The sequence below is a fragment of the Pristiophorus japonicus genome, chromosome 1, assembly GCF_044704955.1.
Source record: "Pristiophorus japonicus isolate sPriJap1 chromosome 1, sPriJap1.hap1, whole genome shotgun sequence".
NCBI classification, from domain to species: domain Eukaryota; kingdom Metazoa; phylum Chordata; class Chondrichthyes; family Pristiophoridae; genus Pristiophorus; species Pristiophorus japonicus.
This window is the reverse complement of record NC_091977.1, coordinates 102,307,468-102,327,453: the sequence shown is the minus strand read 5'-3', so window position 1 is coordinate 102,327,453 and position 19,986 is coordinate 102,307,468. Positions and strand designations below refer to the sequence as shown.

The following is a 19,986-nucleotide window of genomic DNA, read 5'->3' as shown; positions in this document are numbered from 1 at the left end:
GCTCCGCCATTCAACAAGATCATGGCTGATTTGGCCGTGGACTCAGCTCCACTTACCCGCCCGCTCCCCGTAACCCTTAATTCCCTTATTGGTTAAAAATCTATCTATCTGTGATTTGAATACATTCAATGAGCTAGCCTCAACTGCTTCCTTGGGCAGAGAATTCCACAGATTCACAACCCTCTGGGAGAAGAAATTCCTTTTCAACTCGGTTTTAAATTGGCTCCCCCGTATTTTGAGGCTGTGTCCCCTAGTTCTAGTCTCCCCGATCAGTGGAAACAACCTCTCTGCCTCTATCTTCGTCTATCCCTTTCATTATCTTAAATGTTTCTATAAGATCACCCCTCAGCCTTCTGAACTCCAACGAGTAAAGACCCAGATACTCAATCTATCAACATAAGGTAACCCCCTCATCTCCAGATTCAGCCTAGTGAATCGTCTCTGTACCCCCTCCAAAGCTAGTATATCCTTCCTTAAGTAAGGTGACCAAAACTGCACGCAGTACTCCAGGTGCGGCCTCACCAATACCCTATACAGTTGCAGAAGGACCTCCCTGCTTTTGTACTCCATCCCTCTCGCAATGAAGGCCAACATTCCAATCATCTTCCTGATTACCTGCTGCACCTGCAAACTAACTTTTTGGGATTCATGCACAAGGACCCCCAGGTCCCTCTGCACTGCAGCATGTTGTAATTTCTCCCCATTCAAATAATATTCCCTTTTACTGTTTTTTTTCCCAAGGTGGATGACCTCACACTTTCCGACATTGTATTCCATCTGCCAAACCTTAGCCCATTCGCTTAACCTATCTAAATCTCTTTGCAGCCTCTCTGTGTCCTCTACACAACCTGCTTTCCCACTAATTTTTGTGTCATTTTTTTGTTACACTACACTCTGTCCCCTCTTCCAGGTCATCTATGTATATTGTAAACAGTTGTGGTCCCAGCACTGATCCCTGTGGCACACCACTAACCACCGATTTCCAACCCGAAAAGGACCCATTTATCCCGACTCTCTGCTTTCTGTTAGCCAGCCAATTCTCTATCCATGCTAATACATTTCCTCTGACTCCGTGTACCTTTATCTTCTGCAGTAACTTTTTGTGTGGCATTTCAACGCCTGTCCCATTTCGTCAAAGGGGAGGGATGCTGTGAACTCTGCAGGCCCTTTGATGATGGCCGTTGGACCACCAGGGATTAGTGCCAGGCTGCTTGATCATGGCCTGGAGCCCCCCGACATTGTTTGACAGCAGCTCGACCCGTGAGTCGGGGAAAAAAATGGCAGCGTGCGGCACAGCGCACCTCCCCTTTGACATTCGCCCCGCGATGGGTGTGCGGCCTGGTTTGTGACTCGCAAGGCTGGCACGAGCATCGCCCGTGGCAGGCTCACAGGGCGCTGGCCAATTTCCGCCACAGGGCAGAATGGGAATGGGGCCACCGAGGGAGGGGGGTAGAAAGGGATCGCCACGCATAGCAATGACACCATCTCCAGAAGTGCAGCGGCCCGGAGCTCTACCAGCGAGGCGCGGAGCTACCCATACAATTTTGCGGGAGCTGGTACCGCCCCACCCCCCCAGATGAAAACACTTTCGTGCCCCGCTAGTGCCTCCTGGAGGCACTAATGGGAGGCGCACAACAGGGGAATTTCTCCCCCATTATGTCCTGGGCCTCAAAAGTAGCCAGTATATGATTGGCAGAGATATACCTGGTCAGACGAACTCCCAAACAGGCCTAGAAATGGGGACCCCCTCAGGGAAAAATTTGCAAAAGGGGCCGCGAGGGTGTAACTATAATTTTCATTCGGGGAGTGGTGTGGGCCTGACATTCCTCAGCTTCTATGGGACTTTCCAGAATGCTTCTAGTGGTGGGCACCTTAGATGTGCCTCTGTGGCACAAAGAACCACCACTGCAAGGCAAATCAGGATACCAACCCCCTGACCCCACAAACTCAACGGTGGATATCCTCGGGGGGAGCATCTCAGCACTTATACTGAGATGAGCTCTTCCCTTTTGGATTTTCGGGGCCCAATACTCGCCAAAAGATTTTGATTTAAGTTCTAAATTATAGATCATGGCCGACCTTTCTGTTCTTGAAAAGGCCTTCCTTATGATTTTACCAAATATAAATGGACATTGTTAACAAATTGTTGTTGTTGTAATAATTGAATTCCAAAAAATGTCATAACTACACATCAACAGCAACTTGCATTTATATACTTTTAACATAGATCCCAAGGCGTTTCACAGAAGCGTAAACAGACAAAAAAAATTAACAATACAATGTATAAATACCAATTTGATATTTCTGCAGCATTGAAGAAAAGCTAATAAATGCACACTTGCCTGCTGTTTGCAACTGTGTAATTCTATTAGGTGCTTTAAAAAAATTAGACAATATCTACTGTATGTATTTAAAAAAAAAATATATCCTAATCTTACAATTTAAAAATAAGACAGAAGCATTGCTGTTCTTACCTTGTAGCCAGTCATGAAAATAGTGCAGCCACATTTTTGGAAGTTCTCCATTATCTTCCAACAAAATGAATTTCACATTTCTGAAGCTTTTGTGAAGGTAATACAGCAGGTTTTGAGCATTGGGATAGTCTGTTTCTTGTTTAGTTACAATGTACATGTTGTAGAAAGAGAAGTATTTAAACTGTGCTGCAATGAAATCATATTCTCGCGTATCACGAGGCACAATGTCCGTAAGATCCAGTCCGTCTCTGACTGTTGTAGTTCCATAGAGACTGATCCCAAGTAAACCCAAAAAAAGAAATATGACCACAATCTGTGACATAAAGAAAAAAGGAACAGTTAGGTTGAGAAGCGAAAAAAATCACAGCGCTCAAACATGGAGGGAACTGGGCAAGATTAGTTAAAAAAACACTTGGTCATAGCCCAAACAAATGATCTAATCATGAATGAATCAGCACCAGTGTTAATTGATAAGAAATCTAACAAGTGATGGATACATGAGCGGAGATCATTTTATCATTGTCGTTATCTAGCAGGCCTTTTTATACCAAATACTAAAAATTTAAATTCACTTTTATCTTACTATCATCTTACAAGCAAAATATGTCTAAACTATATGCATTTGTTGGCTGATTATGTGATTATTGAAGAACAGTAGCTAGTTCTATTTCTCCAAAGGAAATAGGCAAATGCTGATGATAAGCAACGGCTGAGATACTTTCTGCATATGCAAACAGTAGATTTAGAGTCCTTACTTATAAATGGTGAGTATTTCAGAGATATATTTTATATAGGGAATGAAAAGTCGATCTCAAGTAGTTACATATTTGAAGACAAGGCCAAGTAAAGTATTCAAATCAAGCAGGGTGAGAGGTGAGGGAAAGGGGGATGAATTAGGAAAGAGGTTCAGGTTAGGGGGTAGGGAGGAGGGAAGAACAGAGAACTGTCAAGGGGAAAAGGGAGAGGAGAGAAGTGGTGAGTAGTGGGGGGAAAAGGGCATTTATAGATGGCTGTGCCTTAACTTTTCAACAAAGCTTTGATATTTTTGCCTGTGACATTTTTACATTCACTTTTATTGACTGTTCAAAATAATTACAGCTCCAAATTAATTTCCTTTCACTAAGGTACAAATTAGAGTTTAATGCAAGGAAAACCACAATACTGTAAGGGCACTTGCAGCTGATGTTATAATGACAAGTTTTTTAACATTGTAAAGGCTTATCATAGCACAACCTATAGGTGTAACTGGTACTGCATGTACATGTTGCCTCTTTAAAGCTGAATTTTGCTATCGACAGAGCTCATCGTAGTTGTCAATGCATTTGGAAATGGAGTGCTATGACCCACTCAACATTTTTTACACACATATATATATATATTTTACGTATACACAGGACTTTATGGCACAGAAGGAGATTGCTCGGCCTATCACGCCTGTGCCGATTTTCTGAAAGAGCTGTCCACTTAGTCCCATTCCCCTGCCCTTTCTCCATACCAATGTTCCCTCTAATTATTTTTCCTGCACAGGCTCTTTAAATTTGCTGCATGGCCGCATTCCAGCGAGAGCGCTGGTGAGCGGCCTGTGTGGGACTTTGAGATTGGTGCAGTTAGGGAGAACATTGCTCTATCCCTTCCTAAATTTTTATTTTTCAAATATTTATCCATTTCCTTTTTAAAAGCTATTATGGATTCTGTTTCTACCACTGTTTTTGGTAGGGCATTCCATGTTCCAACAACTTTCTGTGTTAAAAATAATCTCCTAACCTCTCCCTTTATTCTTTTGACATTCTTACACATTAGTGACTCAAGAACCATATGCTTAACAAATTTGTCCTCCCAATAAAAATTAGTGTATCTGAACCCCTAGATATCTCTGCTCCTCTACGCTTTAATGTGTTACCATTTAGTGTATATTTCCCCCTCATTCCTCTCAAAATGTATCACCTGACATTTCACTGCATTAAATTTAATCTGACATCTATCTGGCTAATCTATTAATTTATCTATGTCTTCCTGAAGTTGCTTACTGTCCTGTTCACAATTAAACATGATCCCTATTTTTGTATTGTCTGCAAATGTTATTATGCCCCCAAAGCAGTTGCAGAGCCTGCCCAATTTTGATCGGAATGCAAATAGGGTGGGTTCTTTAAAAGTTGGATGATCCACTCTGTCAAGTTACTGCCCAGGCTGGAACGTACAAAATTATACCCCACATCTTCCCAGAAGGCTTATATGCAAATAGCTTGTTATGACATTGCTTTAAATATTACTTCAGCTAACAGTAAGAATGTATACAAGGCAAAAGGCTTTGACTCTAGTACTCACCTTCGTTGTTGGCTTTAGCAACAGTGGTGCATAATGCTTCTCGGCAAAAGAAGAGAGAGTCCATTTAGTGCAGGGTGGATCTACACAGTTACTAATGGGGTCTGTAAACTGGGAGAGAAGATCCCGTGTTGAGCTGGCAGTATCCGGGCTCTGAGTGCTAAGTGACTCCTGCGTGGTTGGGGTGACTGGCTGAACAGATATCTCAGAGCGAGGCTCAGCAGTTGTATAATATGCCTGGGTGTGAGGATCATATTCTGTGCGCAACTGGACTGTAGATTGCATGGTAATTTGGGTCTCGTGGGTAAAATTTTGATTGATGTAAGGTGGTGGTGGTTGGCAAGGATGGTTGTCATTGGTATCTCTATATGCTTGTGGCTCAATCTGAATCACTCGGTTGGCACAAGGACTGAAAGAAAGAGAAAAAACATTTATGTGATGACAGTGCAAAGTTCGCACTTACTTTAACCCTCTGAGTTCATTATTGTGCATCTCTTTGTTTACATCTTTCATTCTGCCTGGAATCCAGAGATCACCAAACACGTAAACAAGTAAGGCCAGTACACTGCATTCTGGGTTTTTCCATAGGTACCAATGGAACAGGATAAGGCCAAACTCCTGCGTTTTATTCTAATCAGCCTGATATGAAACTCACTGACGTGGTAACTGTGCACTGAGATGCTAATGAAAATAGCTCAGTTGGAAAAATAATGCACAGAACTAAGAACAATTCTACAAAATTTGATCCCTCCTGACCTACTGCACACCAGCAAAATCCCCTTTATAGCCTAGGAAAATATGAGTGAGGTGTGCAGTACTCTACCATGCCTTTGGCATTATTGCAATAGGAAGCCACAGCAGTACACCTAAAAACCAATACCATTCACCAAATCTAGACCCTGGGTCATCCATAATCTAGTATGTGAAGATTCACTACCTGTTACTCTGTATCTGTCCACCGTGCGCACTGTACACCATGTCTGTTGTAACTAAGACCAACTGCAGTACTAAAATCTTAGCTATGACCCTGAATTTCTCATAATATTGCTGGTTTTGTTTCTTCAGTCTTAACAAGGAATCCTATAAACTTTTCAGATCAGTATTATTAAACAAGTGTTTTGTAAAATGGGACAACAACTTTAAGCATTTAAATATGAATGGAATTAATCAGTTCTACTAAAATCCATGGGAAAATCTGTAATTCTCTTCTACAGACTATAACTTTCTGATTTATCTTTTACTTTTTCAGGGGCGAAGAAAGTTTATTGCTCTTCAAACAATTCTGCTTCTAGTAAATTATCCAGTCAAAAAGAGCCATAAAACTCATTCTTATCCCACTTCTCAAGAAAAGCAGTGTCGCAAAGCTGTGGGGCCTTTCATTCACATGCCACAGAACCTTTAGGAAACTTACAAAAGTCAGCTTTTCAGTTGGCCCATACCTTGTAAAACAGCAGAGGATGTCGAGCCTCCTGTCTTCCCTGCGGTAGAGGTCCATGCTGAGAATAGCAGGGAAGATGAGCAGAACCATGGCAAAGTTAAATACCACAACAACAGCAGCCTGGAAACAAAAATAAAAGACAGCCCATTTTAAAAAAGAGGGAGACATAGTAAACTCTGGACATATTGCTGTAAGTATCGGGACACATACATAGCACATATTAAGTAATCACAGCTTCAAAATTGTTAACACTTACTTTAATAATTTAAGGAGGAACAAAGGTTTATATTGCCCTTTAAGGGTTAATTCCCACAATTATTTAATGCAAATTAACAAATAAATAATGTAAAATTGCAGCCCTTTTTGAAAGATTTTTGAAGAGTTTCTACTGTAGTACTGAATGCTATATTGTAAATAAGTAAAACACAATTGTCAATTTTCTAAAAAAAAGTTTTTAATAAAATTACCATTCTCCTATTTTATTTTTCAGAGTGGTGAAGTATCGCCTTGGTTTTGCCATGTATTGCTCACACAATAAATGTGCCTCATCAAAATCAATGTAGCCCTCGCCATATGTAACTTATACAACATTTATCAAAAAGAACAAAGACTGGGATCAACATTCCATGTAGTAATGTGCATTGCACCACAACTAAACAATGAGGACAGCAGCGAAAGGCTAGCACTTGTGAAAACAGCAACACCGTAGAAATCTGAGATAGTTATTTTTTCTTTGCTCCTTGTACAGGTTACCTAAAATAAATCTCAGAATTGTGTTTTCATGGCTTAAGTAAGTATAAAATTGTGTTTCTTACAAATGTATTTAAAAAGGCAGAGGTACATATCAACCCAAATGCTCCAGCAAAATTCTTGAATTTTAAAGTTATTTTTTGGATTTTGAGACAATTATGTTTTGCAGTGCTAATTCAAAAGAAAAATGTACAGAGTAAAATCCTTCAAAACTGTTTATTGAATGAACACACCAACTCTGAAAGTTAGGGGGATTAAGCTTTAAGGACTAAGTAGATTGATGTCTGTGTGGTTTCAAGCACAGCATCTATTCTCACTTTTTTTAGAAATCAAATAAATCAAACAATTCAAACATGCATCATCAATAAGCTGTTCATAGAAAAACTGGTTACTTCATGCTAAGGTTAAAAAGAATGAAAGCCTGTGCATGAGGTGCACAAAGAAAAGCCAGCATGACTGGTTGGTAGGGGCCCAGTCCAAGGTACATGCTGTATCCACCATTCCTGGTAGACCACCCAGAGAGCATGGGTGTACTGCATAGCCAGAGGTGATGAGCAGATGATGAGGCCTGTCATCCACAGTTCCCACCTTACTTCTGCCTGCTTGCAACTCTGCAAGATCCTCCCTTTGTTGTCCTTTTCAATACCCAGTTCTAAACTGCTGCTACAGCTTTTCTTCAGAGTGCAATTCTATTTGTCATACAACCAAGGCAGGGGTCTACAAAGGTTAAAGAATTGGGGAAGGGGGGGCTATGTAGGCCATACACTGCACTTACTCAATCTGCCACAACTGCTTCAGGATTTTTTCCTCTCTTCAATACTCTGTAATGTTTTCCAATGAAACCTATTCTTACTATAATATATATAAATAAATATGTATACATGTATTTAATAGTGCTTCATCCAGTCTTCTTTACAGGTCCGTGCAAGTTCCACAAAATTACCAACTTAGATCTGATTATCTTAATATACACTACCACACTGTTTGTCAACTGTGACACCAAAGACTGATCAAACCTAGATTTGTTACTCGACCAACAATTCAGGAGGAGAAAACTATGCCAAACATTCCAAGCAAAATAACAGGAAAAAAGGAAAGAAAAAAACGTTGACATGCAAGACTGAAAGCAGACTGCATTTGCAAGAGCTAATCAGGAAACCATTTATTCTCCCTCAGCGGCTGGATTGCTTTACAGATACTGGGCCTCAAAAGATGTGGACGCTTTGATAATTATCTCACACTGTCTTAAGGAAAAGGTCAAAGCCAACTCCCTTTCTGAACACATAAATCAACTGGAATTATTATTTTTTAAATCATAGAAAAAATTGTCAAACCAAAATGAAAAAACAAGAAGTTTCCTTCTGTTTAAAGTTACATTCAATGCTAAACTTCTGCTTGGCAAGCCAATCAAATTGATTTGAACAGGTGCTTTGGACGTATATCATCAAAAGAGTTGGAAGAGTGAGCATTTGCTTCTGTACAATCTACTTTGACATCCCCTTTCATGCAAGTGTTTAACAAAATATACAGTTCTCAAAAAAAAATGTCACCCTCTCAATTTAGAAATAACTATTATTGTAACCAAATTGTCACTCCTAGCTTCAAAGTGCTGCCTTTAAGGTTCTATCTAGCTGCTGGAATTATTATCCCAGGTATCAAGAAAAATAAGAAAAATTACAACCCTTCACATTTGCTGGGGAGGTTACAGGTTAAGCAGCATGAAAAATGAGTGGAGACACAGGTTATGAAAAGCAAAATTATTCTTCTGAAATAGTACGGTTTATCTGCACTTGCAGAGGTTAGCAGTCCTCATAAATTGTCTCCATGTTAAGCTGAAGCACATTATGCCTCCAGTAAGCAATATTGAAAATGAATAAGACCTTCCTTGATTTCACCAATATCAGCTAACCTGCAGCACTACCTTTTGATACTTTTGGCTTTGGAAAATGGCTACTCAAAACAAAAAATGATTTATTTATTATCACATGCTTTATTTAGCAGTCAGATTACTTTAGAAAAATATTTTTTTCCAGATACATGAAGAAGCCCACTTTAGTGTGTCTAAAAAGATATTACTAGATCATAATTTTAACAGAACTCATTTTAACCTATCTATGTAGCAATAAATGTGACTGCAGCCTCCTGTACATACAAGCTCAAAGCATTAAATGATTTCACAAAGAATTTCAGTCTCAGTGTTTAATAGTTCTGGCAAGCAAGGCAGCATTATAAATGCCATTAAACACTGGCCACCTTCAAACTGCAAAGGATTACCATAGTTTCATGACAATTGTGGAAATGTACCAGAAGTATTTTTCTCCAACAACAAGATTACCACAGTAAGCTGCTGAGTAAAGGCACCTCTGGCATTATTCCTAATGACAGCTCATCGACAATGTTGCGTACTTCAGCTATATTTCTTCAATCATCCATTAAAAGATAACTAATGGTTCTCATTTTACTCCAGTAACAGTATTGATAAAACAATAAGACTGACTGAATTGCATACACGTTGTTGCTTTATTAAATCACAATTCATTTGTTTACACAATTTCAGAGACTGAACATTTGTTTTTACACAATTTAATCAACAATGATAGGGACAAACATGACTTTCAAAAAAATGGACTGAATGGTATTGTTTCACTTACTTGTAAGGAAAATGCCCTTAGGGCAGGAATGGGTATTAAAGCAGCCATGAAGAAGGCAGTCACATTGCTGATGGAGGTGAGGGCCACACTTGCTCCAGTTCTCTTTAGACATTCTCCTGTTCGGTCCTTTGGAGGATATAATAGGTAGAAGAATATCAAAACAAGATTTATGATGGTTATTCCCATAAGACATCAGATGATAGAAAAAGCGTAAACAAAAACACTTTTTCTGAATACATGGATAAAGCACACAGCACCAGTACTGTTCATAAAAAGTAAAATGAATGAATGAAGGCAGTTGAGATTACCATCTTGGTTGTGGACATAGCCAACAGTACACAAATACTACACCAATTACAATCAACTTCCCAACTTTGGAACTGCAAATCTGTTTTTTTCCTGAGTGAAGATACTATTCATGTTAACTCTCTAACGGCTATGGCAACATTGCTGTACCAAAAATTTGTACCGTGCTCTGAAAACTAGAACTGGGCATTTGGTTTTATAGGACAGTAACTCAGAAATGACAGCAAATTGTTGTTTTTAAAGTAAAGTTGTAAGCTCTTCATTATGCCAGAAGCCCTATGGATGCAGAACAGCAAACTCCACCCCCTCCATGGTATGAAAACAGTTAACTTCTTTAGGATGATCTAATTATATGTTAAATCTTCCCCTTGCAAAATGCACCCCAACCCTATTGTGCTGGAGAAGAACTGTGGGCATTTTTTCATCAAAGCTAAACAATCCCTGTTTTTGATACAACTATTCCTGCATTATCCTCATATCTCAGCTGATGGTATATCTGCAGGGCTGCAAATATAGAGTGCCACTCTTTTTTTTTAAATGGTGCAGCAATAAACTGCTGGACCACACATTGAGCAAGTCTGTCATTCAAAACCAGAGAGATAATGTTTTTCTACCAAAGGAACTGTTTACTTTTTGATTTAAACCACATAAAAGCTACAGCAGAATAAGACAGTCAAAATGCTTTAAGCTTTGTAACAAAGACACTGGGAACTGAGGAGTCAGTGTATGCTGGGGGTGGGGGAGGAAGCCAAGTACATACAGGTTTCTTTTAGACTGCCACTTTGTCATTGAGCTCCAGAAGCCCACACCTAGGTTACAGACATAGACATGAGCTTTGTTAAAGGCCAATTAAAGTCTAGGCGAGTACTTTCTATTCAAAGCACTCTCCCATCTCCAGTTGCAAATAAATCTAGTTATAAAAATATGACACCTGCTCTGAAATATGGTCAAATGAGTTACCCGATGGGACACTAATATATGAAAAGAAAATAAATTGAATGCAAAAAAGATGATCATTTTACCAGCTTCCCTTAAATTATGTTTTTATTCTTACCTCAAATGGAATTCTTTTATTATGTCCCGTTTCACTGAATGCATGTGCCAAAAGGAAGACATCGTCCACTCCGACGCCAAGAGCAAGAAAAGGCAAAACCTGCAGAAAAAGGCACAACAATACAATCTAAATTCACCAATCAAGTAGCTCAGATGCTGAATTAAAAATGTAGTTGCTGATGAAGTAACTGATATCACTGGTGCTATATCAGTAAACTGAATAAACAATTGTCACAGAATATTTTTCATGTGTAATTTATTCCATCAAGTGTTTGCAATGCTTAGTTCTGTGCAAAATCCAACAAAGACCTCAGGGACCAAAATTCTGATTGGCCTGCTCACTGGCAGAAGTACGGTAGAGCAGACTGTAAGTGTACTAATGTCCAGAGCCCTCGACCCCATCTCATATTGCAGGGAGAAGATCATCTGCATAGATGGGGCAGGCCACTGGCAATTGGAACGGCACATCAGTCGTGTCCATCCTGATCTGGCAGATGCTCGTCGGTTATGTCTGAGGCTTACACAGGGGTGAAAGATTAAAAAACATTTAAAGCTCTTCACCTCTAATGGAACCCTAAGTTTGAGTACCTTTGCTTAGTAAACATTGCTACTTTTGTGAAGGCTTCAAAACCTCATGCCTGCTTTTAGCTGGCAAATGTTCTGCTGAGGCCTTATAAGGGCATACTGGATAAAATTCCCGAGGTAGCCCAAGAATTCTCCCAGACACGCCCCATTTACATGGGGGATGGGATGGGGGGGGGGGGCGGGGGGGGAAGTGGATTGAAGATTTTCCCACAGCCTCCCATACCTGAAATATGGGACGGAATCTCAGACGAACCAGGTTCCACCCCATTTTCTGGCCTTCGGTCCGGAGATCCGCTGGGGTTCCTTAATATTTAAGTATTAAGAATAAGTACTTTGAGACATTTTTCTATGTTAAAGGTGTTGTATAAATGAAAGTTGCTACTGTAGTATTAATGACATTAAACTCAGTAATATGCATACAAGATTAAGGCTGTTTATTTCATTAGCATTTAGTCCCGTTTTAGTCCTCAGTGACACATCCGTACATTTCTTGGCTTGTAAAGTTTAAGATCAGGAAATGAAATGTGTTTAGATTACTGAGGATTAAGTCTTGAGCCAACAACTGAACTGCCAGTGCTATATAGCTCAATGAACAATGTGTAATTACATCAAAATGTCCAATGCAATCTGAAGATTGTGATGTAGAAATAATTTACTGCGTAGTTACTGGTGAAACAAAATACTTTCCATTGCTAATAGTAGTTCAGGATCACCAGTACTAGTAAACCTACGACAATACTCCTTGGTGTACTCCACTGGCAATGGAAACACAGCTTCAGGATCAAAAGTAGTCATAGTCCATGACTGACTCAATTTAAGAGTCTAATCTGACTGCAGTGTTGGAAATCAACTTTTGAGTGGTGGTTATACTGACACATGTTCAGGTCTGATTCAGGAGATTGGTGTCCACAATATGGCCTTCATTGTTTAAACTAATAGATCTGACTCCTTTACTCTGGCGGCACAATCGGAGGTCCATCAAAAATTAGGTTCACTATTCTACTCCCAGAATACAGGTGCCTGATTTGCGAGTATCTGTATAAGTGCTGGGATCTGGCTCATGGATGCTGCTGTTCTGGAATCCAAGTTAAATGAGCATAAATATAAATATTTTTTAGTTCAAAGAGGCCGAAATTGCCCACCACTGGAAGCGGGGGCGCACCTACCCTGTTTCTCTTGTTTTTACCAGCGTGGTGGGGAAAGCCTGCGCGATTCTGGAAGTTCGGTCCACTGGACCACCAGGGATGATTGCAGCCTGGCACCCAAGCTGTTGGTGGCCTGGCCTAACCCGGGGGCATAATTGTCAGCTCGACATGGCAGTCAGCCAACAAAAAAAAACATGGCGGCAGTGGCAGTAGGTCCTTCCCTTTAATGGGAGCTGCACTGCCAATTTAGAAGAACTACAACCTCACAGCACCAGCAGAAAAAGCTGCTTTTGGCACCACGTGGCGAGAGCAAGATTTTTTTTGTTGGAATTTCGCCATCGGGGGAGGGGTGGGAGCGGGTCACCGCTGAGACGGCCATTACATGAAAAATCGGCGGCCATTGCACTACGCAGTGTGGCCGCCGATTTCTGGCGGTAACAGGCTTTAAGGGAAAGGACAATTTCAGCCCCAAAGTGACTAAGAGAGAAGAAACACTTTTTGGGAAGCAGATGATTTTGAAAACACAATTTTAATTGTTTTTAATTTTGACAGTTTGGAATTAGAGCCCAGGTATGGAAATTAATAAGAAGGCATGTAAATTCTATTCAGAATAAGGTTACTCAAAGAGCAAGTACCATGAACATTAAGTTCTAACTTCTGAAAGCATCCCATTTAATTCCATTTCCTGAAAAAGTATTCTTTAAGTGATTGCATTTTAAGCTTCTCCAAGGAGCTGTTCAAGTAAGCTAACAGCTGAGTAAAACATTGCAGTAAATGTGTCCTGCTGACATCTTTGGGTCAGTCACATCCACCTCTTAGTATTGGTGACATTTTGAGAGCAGCTTTTAAAATTGTTTTACTCAGATTTTTGCTAAACATTAGAAAATCAAAAACTCAGCAGAGTGTCTCCTAATCAGTCAAGCAACAAAGTTATTGCACTGGCGCCAGTGATAGGAATTCAGAATACTCCAATGGGATTCTAGTGGTTGACTTTACTGAGGCAAGGAAAGGAAAAGATATCTACCTCATCTGCTTTACTCTGTAAATTGATTATTCATAGAACTTGATTGAGATGCCATTACAATGTTATTTATGACTTAGTCTTTAAAACAAAATAATAATCTGTGGGGCACACCATGGGACAAATTACTTCTCTTCTAATAGATATTATAACACATAACATTACTTAAATAGTTATATGACTGAAAAGATGTTGGTACAAATTAATTGACTTTATACTGTACCTGAGTTGTTGCAGCATTAAAGGAAATTCCAATCAAAGAACACAGGCCCAATCCTGCAGCCACTGACAGTGCAACCAACAAGACACCTGCCAGCCCCACGGCACCCTGGGATTTGGCACAGTCCCACCGTAGCATGGTTAAACAGGCATAGGCAAGCTACAAGCAGAACAAGGGAGAAGACAAACATTAAAATCCAATTCATCCCGATGATTTTCAAACAAAGAATTACTTAAATACAACTCAAAATAAAACAACACAATGAATTCATACATTAGTCCCATTCCAACATATGAATGCCATAAATTGTGACAATTTTATGAGAATAAGATCAAACCAGTTCTTAACTAGCAGTTTCCCCAATATTATTTTTGATTGTTAAGCAGTATTGATGCTATTATTTCCATAGTTGCAATCTGAGGTACGCAGAATAACTTACCATTAAAAGATAGCCACCAGCCACTCGTATAACACTGACACTGGAAAATGACTTGAGGATGTCCTCAAGGGTAGTAGTAGAGAATGAAAGAACCTTCTGGGTCGAATTCTGTGCAACACTTTGATGGACAATCTGCAGAAAGTGTTGTACAAAAAGAACTTTAAAAGGAGATATTAGTGTGATTTGTCGATAAGCATTTTCAGTGAAAGTTGTATCCAAATTTTATAATTTTCTTAAAAGAGTTACATCAAAGAACTTAAAAAAGTGATCAGACCAGTTAATAATTAATCAATTGGAATTAAAAATTTAGAGGTTCCATATTATTTACGCTCTAATTTTAAATGGGTATACTCCACCAAAAATGCACAGTAACAGTAGAAAATGATAAACTAATTCATTGTCACCTTAGTTTAACTGCATTTCTGATTTACAGACATTTAATGAACCTCCTATTCTGCCTATATGCAAAACAATCTTTGTTCCTCGCTCCCCCGCTCGACAGTAAAAGTTACAGCTTAGGCAATTCATCAGGTTCTTCTTCACTCAAACAAAAAAAATTCTTCGGGGCTCCTCATTCATGCTTCATTGGCTGCCCAGTACACAGGGTCACAGGCTGCTTTACAAAGGTCACTGCCCGGGAAACAAATGCCAGATGATGTCACATGACCCTACCAATGGGACTGCAGCTGTGAGCAGATTCTGTGCCTAGCTAATGTTTTCCAGACACCTTTTTTTTAATAAACAGAGTAACAATCACAGTGGGCGACTGTTGCTCAGTTCAGTGTAGGCTTTGTTTGTTTCTATATTATGTTTGTAAATGCAGTTGAAAACAAATATTATTCTAAGTTTGGTTGAAATATTAACACAGCGTCTATTTGTATTAAAACTACAATCTCTACAGGTAGTATTAAAAAAAAACTATACCAATGATTCTGAATCCCAACAGGTTTATCTCAAATCAGGCACTGCATAGCACAGACTTTTTTTTTGAAAACTGTGCAAGCAAAAAGAGACAGAAGCAGGCTTCACTGCAGGAAGCCACATCTGGAGGCTAAATTGACCATTTGACAGACACATCCTTCCTATTACACATAGCTTTATAAGCACGGTTTTCTAAACACTGAAATGCAACTTATTTCCAACTCACAATTTTAAAAAAACAAATACACAAAAACGTACAATGGTAAATGGGATTTTACTTATTTAGAATAAGTTAAATTATCAAATGACAGTTTTGTAAAAAGGTCTGAAAACCTGCATGTCGCTGAGAAATGTTTCAAAGCACTTCACACACAATATACTACTCTGAAGTACAGTGAGTGTTGTTATGTAGGGCTAAAACAGCAATCATTCTGCATGGCAAGATCCCACAGACAGATGAATGGGCACTGTGTTGTACAGTGAATATATACTGTGGTAGGTTACCTCTTTCCTTAGATCCTAAAATGTTAGTTATGTCCTGATCCAACATACAGGCCTCGCCTTATAAACAAAAGCACTTTTAATTTACTTTTTTTTCCCATTTTACCTCAACATATTTCCTTTGCCAGGCCTCTAGAATGGCTGCAGCTTTGTCCGGATTCCAGTTGATATCCGAAACGTAGTAATAATCCTTGAAGTGCTCATACATCTGCTTGGGGGTCATTAACTGAAACATGGTCTGGAAAGCCTGGGCACTGAACAGAGGCACAGAGAGATGGGGGATGGGAAAAAATAAACATTATCAGGAAGAGAACTCAGTTTACGAAGTCATAAATTAAAAGCTCAAAATCTTTTAGCTACTTTTTTTTCATTCTCTAAAAACTTGATTTTTATAATGAAACACTTATTTAAGTGAACTTGTGAATAAACATACAATGTGCCTGTCCACAGTTTGTCTTAGAAGCAGTATAGAAAAAGGGTATTTTTGCTTTGAAAGTTAGGAGTCCTGTTTTATTATGAATTAGTTCATTAAGTTCTGTATTGTGCAAAGTAAAGTTGAACACCAGTTGAAACCAGTTTTTTTTAAACTACCATTTTTTGGGATGGGGATTTAATGTTTTTGTATTTTTCTTTGCGTACTTCCCTCATGATCTGTTTGTTAACAGGCAATGTCCTCAAGGCAGGAAGCCAGAACTGGGGACTTCATGATTGTTGTCAATGGTGGCCTGATCATGGTACTCAGATGAAAAAAGATGGGATTCAAGCACCGTCAAGTGGAAAATGCCATTCCCCAATCCCTCCAAAACAACACACCTACCTCTCTGGTCTACAGAAGTCTATGAATCGAACTAATAGACTGCTCCCTTTTTCAGTTTTAATAAAACATCTCTCCTCCCCAAATGATGGCTCAGTAGCCATCCAAACTAAAAGATCACAAATAAGCATGCTCCTTTAGATTAGATATTTACTTTTAAAAAATACATTTGAATATGGCTATCTATGTTCTTCCATACATAACTGGAAATGTGACAATTTTTAAAAAAAGGTTATTTAAATAGCTGTGCCTTTACAAAAAAGAAAAGAGGTGTTCTTCCTAAGACAAGACTCCTCTCTGGTCTACAAAAAGTCTACAATTCGAGCTATTAAGCTCTTCACTTTTAACAAAAAATCTATTTGGAGAGTTTCCCCTTCCCGGATGATGGCTCAGTGAATATTTACAACATTTAGTGTGGCCCTGAGACTGCAGAATCCCAGGCTCAGTCTCTATGCTGTGTATTTCTGTGTCTTAGTTGTAACTGTAACTGAAATTAGCTATAACTTGGGTTGGACAAATTGATTCTGTTCTATTCTGGTTTGGTTACTTACCTGTGTAGTTTTCCACTGCTGTTCTTTGTGGTACCCCCTACTATTAGCTCCTCTTGCCAATGCATGTACTTTTTCGACAGGCCCTGGCAACCACCACTTAACACACGGGCAATATCAAGAGGCTGTAAATATAGTGAGCATCATTAGACAACTGGGTACCATATATGATTATAAATGGTAGCAAAAGAGTTCATTAGTTTCCATATTTTTCAATATATAATTCAAATACATTTTAGTTGACACTTGGGATGAAAGGATAATTAAGACAAATTGTATATGTCAATGTTTCACAATAAAAGTACAGTAATAATTACCAAGTGTGAATCCTGATTTAAAAGAAATGACCACATAGAGACATAGGTAGAAGGTCTTACTTACTGTTGTTGAGTTTTTATTAGGGGCAGTATGTGGGCAGTCAGGATCTGCAGGGTTCAGGCAAGGGCGATCCATGTAACCATGCCCAACCCCAGCCTTGTTCAGCATCTCCTCCCAACCATCCACCTCATATTTTAGGTTCTTCAACTCCTCCAGGAATTCTAAGGGGTCAAGGTTCGTCCACTGCAACTGCGGTTTACCTCTGTCAAGAAATAGATCCCATCTTTAATTTTAAAAAACATTAAAAAATATTCCGAGAGATAGAGTTGCATTATGAGCTTAATTTCCCAATTCACTGGAAATAGACTGTTAATGTTCAGCATGGGTCAAGAAAAACATAATTGGCCCATGTGCAGCATAAACACCGGGATAGTCCCGTTGGGCCAAATGACTTGTTTCTATGCTGTAAATGTTATAGAATAAACTATTCAGATAGTTAGTTCATTAGACATGGCATCAAATATTTATGAAAGGGAAATCATGCTTGACAAATCTTCTAGAATTTTTTGAGGATGTAACTGGTAGAGTGGACAAGGGAGAACCAGTGGATGTGGTGTATTTGGACTTTCAAAAGACTTTTGACAAGGTCCCACACAAGAGATTGGTGTGCAAAATTAAAGCACATGGTATTGGGGGTAAAGTGCTGACGTGGATAAAGAACTGATTGGCAGATAGGAAGCAACGAGTCGGGATAAACGGGTCCTTTTCAGAATGGCAGGCAGTGGCTAGTGGGGTGCCGCAGGGCTCAGTGCTGGGACCCCAGCTATTTACAATGTACATCAATGATTTAGATGAAAGAATTGAGTGTAATATCTCCAAGTTTGCAGATGACATTTAGTTGGGTGGCGGTGTGAGCTGTGAGGAGGATGCTAAGAGGCTGCAGGGTGACTTGGACAGGTTAGGTGAGTGGGCAAATGTATGGCAGATGCAGTATAATGTGGATAAATGTGAAGTTATCCACTTTGGTGGCAAAAACACGAAGGCAGAATATTATCTGAATGGCGGCAGATTAGGAAAAGTGGAGGTGCAGCGAGACCTGGGTGTCATGGTACATCAGTCGTTGAAAGTTGGCATGCAGGTACAGCAGGCGGTGAAGAAGGCAAATGGTATGTTGGCCTTCATAGCTAGGGGATCTGAGTATAGGAGCAGGGAGGTCTTACTGCAGTTGTACAGGGCCTTCGTGAGGCCTCACCTGGAATATTGTGTTCAGTTTTGGTCTCCTAATCTGAGGAAGGACGTTCTTGCTATTGAGGGAGTGCAGCGAAGTTACACCAGTCTGATTCCTGGGATGGCAGGACTGACATATGAGGAGAGACTGGATCGACTAGGCCTGTATTCACTAGAGTTTAGAAGGATGAGAGGGGATCTCATAGAAACATAAAATTCTGACAGGACTGGACAGGTTAGATGCAGGAACAATGTTCCCGATGTTGGGGAAGTCCAGAACCAGGGGACACAGTCTAAGGATAAGAGGTAAGCCATTTAGGACTGAGATGAGGAGAAACTTCTTCACTCAGAGAGTTGTTAACCTGTGGAATTCTCTACCGCAGAGAGTTGTTGATGCTAGTTCACTGGATATATTCAAGAGGGAGTTAGATATGGCCCTTACGGCTAAAGGGATCAAGTGGTATGGAGAGAAAGCAGGAAAGGGGTACTGAGGTGAATGATCAGCCATGATCTTATTGATTGGTGGTGCAGTCTCGAAGGGCTGAATAGTCTACTCCTGCACCTATTTTCGATGTTTCTATGTTTCACATATTATATTGCATATTATTATATATTACTCAGTGGGCTAGATTTTCATGTTAAGAGAGGGTAGCAGGTTTGCTGCTATGGTGAAATCTCTGCTTTCACTTTGTAGGGCAAAAACAAAGTTAAAATGTGCAACATTTGTAGCAGCCAGTTTTGAAGGCTGCCAGAGTGGTAATGCTGTAAACCTTCTCCCTGTAGCCCATGTCATCTCAACCCTGAGCCCAATTGGTAGCTCTATAACTAGAGACAGGAAGACAAATCAAAAGCATGGAAATGTTGCTGCTGTAAGTAAGTGCAAAATCATGGGGTAAATTTTCATCTTCAGCACTCCCAACACAGAGCTTGCCACACCAAAAGCATATATTGGGAAATCGGTGCACAGATTTTCCACTCATTATATAATTAAATTTTCACTGTCAGCTGAAAACTGGCGGAAGTGAGTCGACCACCTGCTATAGACCCAGCTCGATTTTTTTCTATCAAAATGGAAAGGAAAATTTATAGGTGTGTCTAACTGGCGGCCAATTCACACTATTGAATTTACCCACCTTGATGAACTTAAAATCTACCCCACTATTTTCTGTTATATATCAACAAGAAATTTAGCCTCGTTTCTTCTACCAATTTCATTGAAGTTTAACATATAATTAACATAAAGTTTTGTGAAC

The 19,986-nt window shown here is 39.6% G+C and overlaps 1 protein-coding gene across 1 annotated transcript in view; it reads right to left on the bottom strand.

Annotated features, from left to right (window-relative positions):
• The window catches only part of ptch1 (patched 1), an 80,400-nt gene that overhangs the window by 29,056 nt on the left and 31,358 nt on the right, over positions 1-19,986 (bottom strand). Inside the window, exons 6-15 of the mRNA XM_070860859.1 lie at positions 17,570-17,768; positions 17,192-17,313; positions 15,933-16,080; positions 14,405-14,536; positions 13,969-14,124; positions 10,996-11,094; positions 9,636-9,761; positions 6,236-6,354; positions 4,800-5,205; positions 2,475-2,787 (exon numbers count right to left, since the gene is read on the bottom strand). Of these exons, the coding sequence (XP_070716960.1) occupies positions 2,475-2,787; positions 4,800-5,205; positions 6,236-6,354; positions 9,636-9,761; positions 10,996-11,094; positions 13,969-14,124; positions 14,405-14,536; positions 15,933-16,080; positions 17,192-17,313; positions 17,570-17,768 (1,820 nt within the window). The remainder of the gene's footprint in view (positions 1-2,474; positions 2,788-4,799; positions 5,206-6,235; positions 6,355-9,635; positions 9,762-10,995; positions 11,095-13,968; positions 14,125-14,404; positions 14,537-15,932; positions 16,081-17,191; positions 17,314-17,569; positions 17,769-19,986) is intronic.